Source organism: Megalops cyprinoides, chromosome 3 (genome assembly GCF_013368585.1).
Source record: "Megalops cyprinoides isolate fMegCyp1 chromosome 3, fMegCyp1.pri, whole genome shotgun sequence".
NCBI classification, from domain to species: Eukaryota; Metazoa; Chordata; class Actinopteri; order Elopiformes; family Megalopidae; genus Megalops; species Megalops cyprinoides.
In genome coordinates, this window is record NC_050585.1 from 15,476,095 (window position 1) to 15,488,481 (window position 12,387).

The 12,387-nt window shown below is 38.2% G+C and overlaps 1 protein-coding gene across 1 annotated transcript; it reads right to left on the bottom strand.

The window, feature by feature from the left end:
* Positions 1-9,668: 9,668 nt before the first annotated feature.
* On the bottom strand, positions 9,669-10,616 carry LOC118774170 (olfactory receptor 4B1-like). Its single transcript, XM_036523324.1, has one exon. It carries the CDS (start codon positions 10,614-10,616, stop codon positions 9,669-9,671), a length of 948 nt encoding a protein of 315 aa, XP_036379217.1.
* Between the last annotated feature and the right edge of the window lie 1,771 nt (positions 10,617-12,387).

A 12,387-nucleotide genomic window follows, 5' to 3' on the forward strand; every position in this document is an offset into this window, starting at 1 on the left:
CCTTTTTATGTCTTTCTTCAGCCAATTAGTCAAACATCCCTCGAGACCCAGGACTCCCCAGACACAAAGTAATGATAGTGCATATGAAAGAAATGTTTGTGTGGATCACTCGTACCGCATATGCAAATACACGTCTAGGCATGATGACAAGCCATTTTTGCCATTCTGATAATACTGTACAACTATCAAATTAATACATTAACAACATGACCTGTCACAGTTCAGCTTCATTAAAATGTGTTCCAGTTGGGGATAAATAAATATACTTCGATTTTAATCAGTAGATTAGTAGTGTAATTCATAGTTTACAGACCACTGATGCGTAATTGAAGCTATGTTTAACAGTATCAATATCAAAGTGGAGTTTAAATCATTATTGGAAAATTGGTGTGTGTTGTTTAGGTGTAATTTTTTGTTTTTTACAGTTACAGTTGTATTTCTCTCACTAATATAATTGCTCGCTTCACTTTTTTCCAGCTAGCTAGTTATTTTGGTAGCAGACTAATGATAGTAAGCAAATTGCCTGTGAGTCCGTAAATGGAGAATATTGTGGATCGAATTCTAACGTGACTTGTTTGAATCCATTAGTTATGAAGGGAAAAAGCACTATAAATGAGAAAATAGAGCAATACCTGTTATTTATTTGATTCTGAAGTTGGATCTAAAAATCCATCTTTCCAGTTCAGTTCTTCTGGCCGAAGGGGAAATGCCAGAAATTTACATTGCTAACCAAATTAGGCATCTTTTCACAAAACAGATGTCTAATGAACCACTGGAATGGAAATGATAAAGGCATAATGCAGTTGTTACATATACATATGAGACATATATGTTGCACTGGAAAATTAGCAGACACTGGCCATTTTTGTCAAAAAGTTATACTTTATCTATTTTAACCATTGATTTTAAATGATCTCATTAAAAAAACATGTTTTCTACCATGGTCCCTATATTTGAAAGACAAAATCATCATCAAAGCACACTTGCAAAGCCTTAAATAATATCATGTGTGGGCTGAGATTTATGGACATGCTCGTTCAGAACAAAAATCTTTAAGTTTATGTGATTATGTGTAATAATTAGCAGAAACCTTTGAAACCCTGCACAATTCAGAATTATTTGAAAGCTTTTAATGTAACTTCACCATTCTGTAGCACCAAGTGTTTCAAATTACTTCATCACAACCAACAGGACAGCATTTTACAAGATACAATCTTGCTGTGATGCATCATTTCCCAGAAACAACAGTCAATGGCAACCTGCATCAGATGTCTTGAAAGGTTTTTAGTTTCCTCTGGATGGCGAGGCGCTTCGCCTCTTGCTAATGCCCGTCTGTGAACTGCTACAGTGATACCTGGTGATGCGCATTTGTGTGCGTGCTCTCTGTAAATAGCTGTAAATACTTTCTTTGTGTTACCATTTTGTTATTTAGCGGGTAGTAAGGGGTGGGTGCCGTTTTCTGTTGTTGGTTTTTTCTCTTGTTTTCAGATAGTTAGGGAGTCAGGGAAGAGACTGTATTTTATTTTCTTATTTTCTTTGGTTAGGTAATTTATTCCCTTTCTCCTCAGTAAGTTGTGCTCTGTTTGTTATTTTGGCCTTGCCCACCCCTGACGTTTTGTGTTAATAAAAGCTTTATTTACGATGTGAGTGTTCTGGACTGGAGACAAGAAAAGGGGGGGTGTCCACACGTTTTATTTTATGTTACACCTCACCCTAGACGGGGGGAAGACCAGACCACACCCACCATAATAAAGTCTCTGTTGAGTGACACAATTCAAAGTAAATTTCAATTCTGTATGACTATGCATAAAAAGAAATACAAAGCTGTTCAACTAGACCCAGAGTGGCAGGGGTGGGGTGGGGGGCACCTGCTGTAGTGTAGAATAACAGATGAATGCATAGTCCTGTCCATTCTAGTTACCCCTAGAATTACTTTTCATTCATTTTGCACAAAAATGTTTTTGTGAAGCAACGTCTCACATTTTTACACACGTCTTTAAAAGATTTTTTTTACTTGTAGTTGATAACAGCCTATGACGAGCTGGCTGGGCATTGCACTCTTTGTCATTGTGATTACTTTCACAGTGCATTCTCTTGTGTATTTGTTTGTGGTAGTGTGTTGTTTGAACCCCCAATCCCCTTGATGATTTTGTTGACATCCAATTAAGATCTAAAATGTTCGAGGAAGACTTGAACAGCATACTGATAATCTTAAGACATTTTTCATGCTGATTATATCCTTTTTCCTCTGGATGGTATTTTAGCTCCAATAATTAACTGTGGTTGATGGTTGTTGACATGTGAAATGTTATACTTGCCATCAGGAGAAAAGTGTTGGTTGAAATGGGCAGATTTAAATTGTGAATTTACCCATTAAATAAATATTATAAAAATGATAAAATGTAGATAGTCACATAAATGAGAAAAAAGTCTTGCATGAGATCTCAAAACAACAATAATGTTAAGGCTCTCTTTGTTTTCTGTTGCTGGACCTGCATGTTATTGTATCTGTGTCAAGGGACCCACATTGCTCTGGGTGTGGAGGGGCCTGCTGTCAGTGGAGAACTGGTGCCTGTGCTGAAGGACCTTCTCCTGCTCTTTGGGCCTAATCAGAGGCTATTGCAGATGACAAGGACGTGTCATGTGCAACACACAAGGGCTTATCAAGGGCCTCTTGCCAATTGCCTCATGCTAGGGCAGTTGCTGTGCCACTGTAGTGACCTCCCTGCCATCTGTCCCTAAAGGGGCTACTTGGGTTCCAGAGTGCTACACCAAAGCCCTTAACCAATAATATTGTTCATAGGTTCTTGGATCTGTTTACCTGTAAAGATGCTGTTTTACCCTGAAGTCAAATCTCCCTTTACAATGTCCCTTCTGTGCTCCTTAAGTATAATCAGAGTTACAAGACAAATAACATGCTTTGGGGAAATAGAATATAACAAAATAAGGACATAATTCAGAGCAACATAGCCAGTTACAGGTGTCACATTTTTTAAATAAATAGTATTTTTTTTTCTTTTTTTTTGTTAAATATTCCACCCTTTTCAGACCTGCAGGAGTTCAAATGACTGTGTTTTAAGCAGCTTCTCAACACCTGAGACTAAGCAGGAATGACCTCTGTGAGTCTGCCAGCTCTCTCGTGTGGAACCTTGTGATGCTCTGGCTTTTTCCAGGCCACACTGGACAGGCTGTGATACCTATTTTAAACTGAATATATTTTAAGACATATCAAAATGAAATAGGGAGTAATTTCGCTTAATATACAACCACTTCAAGAAAACCCTGATGTTGCTCCAGGATGACCTGCATTAAATATAGATATGAATTTGACATTCCACCTGCTGTAGTGCGGAATGCACATTCCTCTCCATATTTATTCATACCCATAGTTAAAAATGGGTTCTAAATGTTCAATGTATCATATGAGTTGGAAGCAAGACAGCTAGCTAGCTAGGTCCCTGTTTTGCAGCTAAATGTACACTGTCATATCATAAAGAAGAGAGAGGAAAGAGCCAGACAGAAACAAAGGTAATATGAACAGCTTAATAAAATGAGCAGGAATTATTTTTCTTTGGAATGCCAAAACTATTTTAATAAATTTACCAGCTAGGTATACCAATGGCATGTTTTGGAAATTATTCTGGTGGGTGAATCAATTTAAATTCCTGCATCTCGTGACTTTCATAAATGTAACAAAATGTATCAAAATGTATCAAAGAGAAGAGAATATATTTCAAAGTAGTTTACAGCTTTACAGCATAATGACTCACTGACAATAAGTATCTATTTTCATACTCTCCACCCCAAAGGCAGTTTCTAAACTTGTTGTTGGGACAGTCTGTATAATTGCTCTGTGGAGCTGTGCCTGTGGAGAGTCATTACACAATTTCAATGTGAAGGTCAACTCAGACAAAACTCCATCTAATGATCTAATGATTTATTTCCACTGGACTTTTATGATTACATGGCATATCTGTATTAACTATCTGTCATTAGTAACTGATACATGGAGGGATATTTTAATTTGTGAACAGCTGGAAAGTAGTCACTTTTATACATGAGAGTGTCACCCTTGTTGAGGTAAAGGGGTCAGCACAGATCCTAATGGTTAGTAAGATGTAACGTGTGACGGTTGTGTTGGCACTGACGCCACCGCATTCACAGTAAATGTACAAACAGACAAAACATGAGTCTTTATTACAGTTGTGCTGAGTCATATTACAACAATTCAGCAACAGAAACCAAGAAGAAATTATAACCCCTGAAATCCTGGCTAAGGCCTTGCAATAAAAATGCACCTGGTACAAGTGCAAAAGGAATCATGACCATAATAACACTGTCCCAGTATTTGACACAGCTGTCAAATAGATTGTTATTGGGGTGGTAGTCCTTGTATTTTGGACTCATTCTTAGTGGATCCTGCAGCTGAAGACATTGCCCTGTCCACTGTGATGGAAACCAACTGATGGAACTATCTGCTACATCATACTACATCAAGGTTCACCCTTAACCCGTTACCTAACCCATGCTATGACGGCCTTTCTGAGATATCACTATCACAAATAAATTTCCTGTTTTTTTTGCCTTTCTCCACCCTTGTTCAGAAATGTGTACATCTGATTTCAAAAGAATAATTAAAGAATGACTTGTTTTCAATGATTCTAACTAAGCTGGTCTTGGTTCTGCCATCCTATTGTTTATTCTGTTTATTGTCCTGCAAATGTCCCCATACTCACCGTTCTCATATGACCCATATGACCTACACTGGTGTAGCAACCCAGTCATGAGACCCTGACATATCTCCCAAACACTACAAAGCATACCTTTAAAACAGTCTGTCTAATCAACTTAAAGATTCTAGCCAGGGGTCACAAGTGAACCAGTTGGCACAGCATTTATTTTAAGCACAAGCTGAGCTCTACAGCCTAGTTTCATAACCCACTGTGTCATTTGGCGGCAATGATCAGGAACCCACAGTAGTGGAACAAATTGCCTTTGTTCTGACGGGGATAGATGATGCTCGTTGAACTAGGACTGCATTGTCTCACTACTCTAAGACACCCTGCAATTCATCAGATACCAGCAAGTCACTTGGACTTTGTCAGCGGAGTATTGCTTATCCTCCAATGAGTGCCCACTCCACCATAGTGCACTCTGTGACTTTTTGTCTGGAAAAAATAGCCATTTGCTGCACATGAGTGTGTTGATAGCATTGTGTTCATCTTGTGTCAGGACTCTTGCACTAATGGGGAGGTGGTCACAGTGAGATGAGCTTATTATACAATTGGAAATTTCAAGATAGGGGTGCAAAGCATAAAAATGATATCCTAGCCCTACTACCTCAGGTATGATCACTGAATGAAAGCAAGGGGAACTCACATCTCTCATCCTGCTTGACTGCAGAGGATTGACTAGAAGCTAGTTTTCTGGTGTCCTTGCCTAATTCCATACCCAGTAGAATCTTGTCTGAAGGATGGTTGAGTATCACCTAGTGATAGGCCCTCTCACTATAAGGGCGGGCCTATCACAAGGTGACAGTGCCACTGTCCTGTTTCATAACTTGTTAACTTGTACACCTCAGGGTCATTTTGCTGCCAAACCTCCTAGATCTTTTTTTTTTTGGGGCGGGGGTGGTGGTCATGCCGTGTCTCTGGCTCATGCTCTGTGGCCTGCATCAGCAGCGTACTGGCTTTATCTGCTTCATGCTCAATGTTACCCAGTCAATATATGTCAAACTGGAATTTCACATCACCCAACACTGGTGGCCTTCAGGTTGGTGGAGTTAAGGTAGACTAGTGGTTTGCTGTTGGTAAACACTGTGAAGGTCATACCCTGTAGATGATCTTTGAAGTTCTTGGTTTCTGTCTATTTCAGAGCTACGTGTGACAGTGAGAGGACTGCCACCGGCCCTCATAGCTGCCATTTGTTTGAAGGTGAAAAGGTAGGGCAAAATAAAACTTACTCAGACAATAGTGGAATGCATTAAAACTTTGCTTTGCATTGCCAAATTTCCTCCTCTGTTCTAACTTCGCTTGCATTTTGATTTCAACAAATGGGGATGTGTCAGCTAGTCTGCCCCCTGCCATTAGCTTACCGCTGGTCTTGCATAGTGAGCCTAGTGTTAGTGGTGTTCAAAACGATTCTTTTTTGTGTTTTGGTTCCTTTCATTCAGTTCCATAAAATGATTCGAATCTTTGACTCACTGATTCGTTCATTTCCATATCGGGCAGCATACACAAATCTGTAAATAGTTTTATTGCATTTTAAAAATTACTCTACATTGTTCCAAACATCATGTCCATTATTAACCTGCTCTGTAGCGAAACAGCACGTGTGAAACCAAATGTCAATGAAATTAATAATAATTAAATCGTAATATTCATTATGTGAAACTGCACCATGCTATTCAAACAATCATGCAGCCGCAAAGTATACTTCGTCTTTAGGAAGGTAATAGAACCCCACACTTTAATGCGTATAATAACTAAATTACATGTCATTTGCTAAAACTAAAAAAATGAGCACTGAAAAAAAAGAGCCATTCTTATATCCGAGGTGAAAAACTTCATTTTACAAGTTTTGAACTAACTGAGCCCATACATTTTAATATAGTGGGCTACTTGTAGGCCTAGTCAGTGATGTCGTATTTTTATTTGTTGTTAATGTAGACATAGTACGCTACAAATGTGATGCATAGGCTTATGCATCACATTTTTGTTTTGTTTTGTAGCTTACTATGTTGATTTGTCAGTATTTATTAATAAGGACTTTATTCATGTTAAAAGGAAATGTGATGTCAACATTAAATAAATCATAGCCTACATAAAATTGCAGTTGTGATAAACAAGAACTGCGATACATTGTGCGCACCTAAAATATGCTAAAAATGTAAATATAAAATAATATTCAAGGTAGATGAGCAAAATAATATTGAATATTTTTAATTCCTATAATAATGTCACGGAAGTGCTCTGATTCCTTTTGCATCGTCAGTCAATGGCGAATGTAGCCCAGGCCTGCTATACTGAGAACTAGCGATTCTGGCAACACGTAGTCACCAGGTCTTCATAGTTAGTGACTCTTTTGAGGGGAACGGAACCGGTGTACTGGGAACTTGTCAGCATAGTCAGTGAATCTTTGGAGTCTAAAGGAACTGTTGTACTGAGAAGTTGTCAACAGTTCATCAGGTCAGTAGGGGGAGTTTAGAGTCTTCGTAGTCACCGAATCTTTTGCATTGTCCCATATTATCAGCTGTGCCGAGAAGGCCAGTGGGAGGTGCTTCGAGTGTTTTAGCATTTCAGCCATTGGCTAGTTGTCATCATGAACGTACCGCTGATACAGTTTTGTGATAGGCTGCTTCATGGACAGGCCGCATATCTAATATGCACTGGAGGGAGAGTTATAGCTGCTATGCCAGCGCACATGTTTGCAAAGAGGAAGTGTGGTGGAAAATTTCTGATTAAGTGTATACCCCATGTGGAAATTGTAAGCATTGTCACTTTCACCTCACCAGAGAAAAGCGGAGCTTGACGTGCTACGATTAAGCTTGTTACTTGGTGGAGATAAATTATTGCCAATAGATGTTAGTTTTTTATTTTAACTGCAGTTATTGATATATTAACTGAAGTTATTGATATATGAGCCATTTACTCTATTAATTAAACAAAATGACACTATAGGCCTTAAATAAATAATAATGTATCCTATTATACTTTGCATGCCTGTGAGCAGAAACTAGAAAGAAGGGTCAAGAGAGTACAGGAGACTGTGGGAGGGGTATGCAGCTGTGAGATACCTGTATGCCAAGTAAGGCCTGTTGTGGGGCTGTTAATGAGAGTTGGACACTGTCTGAGCACTGCTTGGAGGAAGGACCCTTAGTGTAAGATAAAAGAGTTGGACTCTAAAAAAGGGGGGTCGCAAACAGGGATTCTTTATGGAGTATAGCCAAGGCAGAGCAGGTCAAGAAAGGACAGTTATTTTTTATAGATTAGATATGCGCAGTCTTAGAGATAATAGTGTACAGCCAAGGCGGGGTAATTATTTTTAATTAGAGGGGTGTGATCTTGGAAAAATAGGGTACAGAATGTGTGTTATGAAACTGAAGGAGGGGGTCTGAGTCTAAGCTCTAGGAGGGGCTAAGGGAATAAGCATAAAAAGGGAGATGCATTTGGGGATTGGGCTGACTGCTTGGGGGGACTGCTTGCCTGACTGCTTGGCTGACTGCTTGGGGGGACTGCTTTGGGGGGACTGCTTGGGGGGACTGCTTAGGGGACTACTTTGGGGGACTGCTTGGGGTTATGACTGATGACGCTATTGCTCGGCGTGGACCAGCCCGGTTTATTGTATGTGATTTTGAACCATGTACAATAAACCTTTTGCATCAGACTTTGAGGAATATTTTGTATTAATTTTTTGAGATTGTTCATTTTTGCATTTGATATACCTTCTTTGCGCAGATTATCTGCATTAGCAGATAATGGCGGGGAGTGGTGAGGTCACCATAGAAGGAACGAATCTTTTAGACTAGGGATTCAGTACACTCAGTTCACCTCAAAGATTCGTTCAAAAGGATTTGTTTGTTCACGAACTTCACAGCACTATTTAGTGTGCTTCTGACAAGACGACCGAAGACCAAGAGCAATTTTTTCATTTTCATGTGCACATGCTCACTGAAATTATCAATGAAGGCTGTGTTATGCTGTGCCCATCTGGACTTAAGCACTTTGAATCCTATGTGTGGTTTGGTGGCAAACAATTATGTATGACAAATCAAATGCTGTATAACACTGAAATACAAAGGAATGGGTGTTTTTTGTAAAGATCATCTCAATATGCTTTAAAGGTATTTTGAAAGATCTGAAAAATATAATTCTTTATTTACTTTTTAAAATACTATATATTTTATATTATAAACAGAACACAATCTGCTTTTTTAAATATTTAGAATTACTTTGTGATAAACACATGTAGTATTACCTGTTTATTAGACAAGGGAAAACTTCAGAACCCATGTTTAATTAATGTGAAATCTTGGAAAACAATAAAAAATTAATATTATTATTATATTTTGGTATGGCTCTGGATCTGATCCTAAACTAGGATTCAATAAATATGATATTACTTAAGACGATTCCCATGGCAATTACAGAACACACAAATACAAACATAAAAATGATTTTTTAATAAAATCATAAAGCCCTGACATGCAAGCATCCTGCAGTGTAAGATTTTTTTAAATCACGAAATGAAACTAAATACAGTAATATCAAATATACTTTTGTCTATAGATGTGTTAATGTTATGGACATGTAAATCAAATATTTGTCTTCACGTACATATACTGTAGATACAACCTGTTGTCAATGTGGTGCGCAATCTGTATTTCCAGTGTATAATCTTGTACTGTAATTTCAGTGTCTGTAACATTTAATTAACACAGGGCCTAACACTAATGCATTTTTAACCCCCCCAAAAAATCACCTTGCTACCCATCACCTTGCTGCCATGTTTTAGTCATTTTAATTCAAAAATTAAATAAATAAATAAATTCTGTAAAACAATACAAAAACAGTTATACAAAAATATACACAGTTAATCATAATCACACATTCACAAGAACTGTCCATAAGTACATGCAAATTGGTTTACTTGGCGTCTTTGCCAGCACATTAGATCTGTCTTTTTCTTTTGAGCTGATTCTTACCTTTATGCCTCTTACATGGCCTCAAGATTTTTCTACGAATACCAGTGAGTTTAAACCCATAAATAAGGGGGTTGAAAATAGGTGGGATTATTAGAAATTCTATTGCCATGAAGTTGCGTAGACTCATTGGGAAATCCTTTGACCCATATCGACTGTACATTGTGTCAAAGAGGAGAGCAAGTGAATGATTTATTAATGTCAATAAATGAGGCACACAAGTCTGCATGAACTTGTGCTTGTCATCTTTGGAATGTCTGCATGCAGCAATCAGTTTCTTATAAGAATACACAATAAAAACAGCATGTGCTATGAATGAAAGGATTAAAATAAATCCAATCACATTATTTGCTGTAGTTGGCACACAAGAAAGTTTCACCACAGACCAGTTATCACAGTAAAGTTTATCTATATGAGTCCCGCATAAAGGCAACATGCCTGCTGGACCTACTGATAAGAGTCCACAACAAAAAGGATACAGCCAGCTGAAAGTAATTAATTTAACAATAGTCCGAGTTGTCATTATAGAGTGATACTCTAAGGGTTGGCATATTGCAACAGTCCTGTCATATGCCATGGCTGTTAGTGTTGAAAATTCACACATAAAACCAAAATAGATCACAAATACTTGAGTTAAACATCCCATATAAGAGATAATATGAGTTTCAGATAGTATATCAAATAATAATTTAGGGTAAAAACCAGTGATTCCAAACAGCCCATTCATACACAAACTACACAGGAAAATGTACATGGGTTCATGGAGAGACTTATCTTGAATGATTGTTAGAATAAGTGTAAAATTAACCAACAACATTGCAAGATATCCAAAAAGAGCCACTGAAAAATACAGATATTTGTTTCCTTTTGTAAGTCCAGAAAGAGTGAAGACTGTGACATTTGATGAATAAGTCATAGTGTGTGTATACCTCCGAATACCCTGGAAAAAAAAGAGGCATCAAGATTACCTTAAAGCAGATGAGATGCATTGCCATTCCTGTTTCTAGTTTCAGTTATGAATGGAATTAGCTGACAAGAAAATGTACAGTTAAATAATGTTTTCCACATTCATGAGTTTTTCAAATGCAAGATCCCTTTAAGGTGATGTATATGGTGGGATAGCCAAGAAATCCTGATTTTAGTTTTTCCATCAGTCACTAACTGAGGAAAGACCTTAATTACCTTTCAAGTCCTCCTCAGATGCAGTTGCGAACTGTGCTCAAGATTTCCGATTGTACACATCATATTTATAGGCTTTTGATACAGTGGAAAAGCCTGACATTTGCCTAGGACAGATCAGGTGATCATACTCAAGAAACCAAGAGATTATCTACCCATCTATCTAGAGGGTACCTTGTAATTCTGATGAGTTTATACTGTATTGTACATGAACAGATCTAGATCTTGAACAGATCTTGTTAATCTTAGTGTATATCAAATTACCTTTTGCAATTGGTTAGCAGTATTCTGGACACCTAAAAATGTTGCATGGGTCAAAATATATAGTTGGTCTGTTCTATCTTACCCCTTGTGCCACAGCATAAATGGGAGTAATAAGAGCTGGATCAGATTCATAGGCGATAATTTTTTTGCAATAATTCCACACAACTGGGATGCTGTAAACTAAAAATGGAGGTGAATGAAATAGAATATTAAACAAAAATATTAAAACTGGGGCGATACTCATTTTGGTGCAATAGGACATTGTCTAGTTCACTGGCAAGCTAGCTGTCAGTGAGCTAGGGTTGTTAAGCTGTAACTAAATCATTTAATATAGGTGGCTAGCGTGTATGTGAGTGCCCTTGTTTGTAGCTGTTGTGATGCTTTCTCATTTAAGTCACTTTGAGTAAAATAATTGGGCTGAGTTGGAGGTGGGGGATATAAGAGCTGTATGGATAAACTGCTGACTTTGAGTGGTTACAGCTGATATAAATGTTTGCATACATCTACTCACAGAAGGGTTTTTCTTTCTTTCTTTCTTTTTCTAGTTTCCATATTTTAGAAAAATAGTAACGACATCGAAACCATGAAATAACACAAATGGAATCATGCAGTGACCAAAAAAAGTGTTAAATAAATCAAAACTCTTATATTTTAGATTCTTCAAAGTAGCCAAAAAATCTTTTTTAAAATGATTTTTTTAAAGCAGTGTTTCTCAACCCTCTCCTGGAGGGCCCCCTGCCCAGCATGTTTTAGATCTCTCCCTGCTCCAACACAGCTGATTCAAATGATCATTTGATTATGAACTCCTGAAGCTGCTTAATAACAAACTGATCATTTGAATCAGTGGCCTACACAGAATCACAACCGTTTCTGAGAACGGTCCCTCTGGCAGGAAAAACAAGTTGGGAGAGAGCTTTTGTGTGTTGTCAGCAAGCTGTCCAGGCCCACCGTGATGAAGGACACCCAAAAACTGTCCGATTAGTGCATGAGCAGCTGGTGTTCATCCTCTCCAGAGTGAGATGGTCCACTGGGGGTAAGCCGTAGGTGTATCCCCTAAGATAGAGTGGTGCACCTTGGTAGAGGCCCCAGGGGGATGATGAAGAATGGCAGATTGCTCTGGGTCAGGAACAGGAAAGTGCCCCTTCGTCTATGTAAGCCACACGTACCTGGTGGAAGTACCCTGAAGTCGATGCCTAGGGAAGGTATGTGTAGTAACCGATGGAGATGATGGTAGAGGCTACCCA

Excerpts from the sequence above, each read along its gene's own strand:
- LOC118774170 (XM_036523324.1), bottom strand. The coding sequence starts at position 10,616 with ATGACTTATTCATCAAATGTCACAGTCTTCACTCTTTCTGGACTTACA.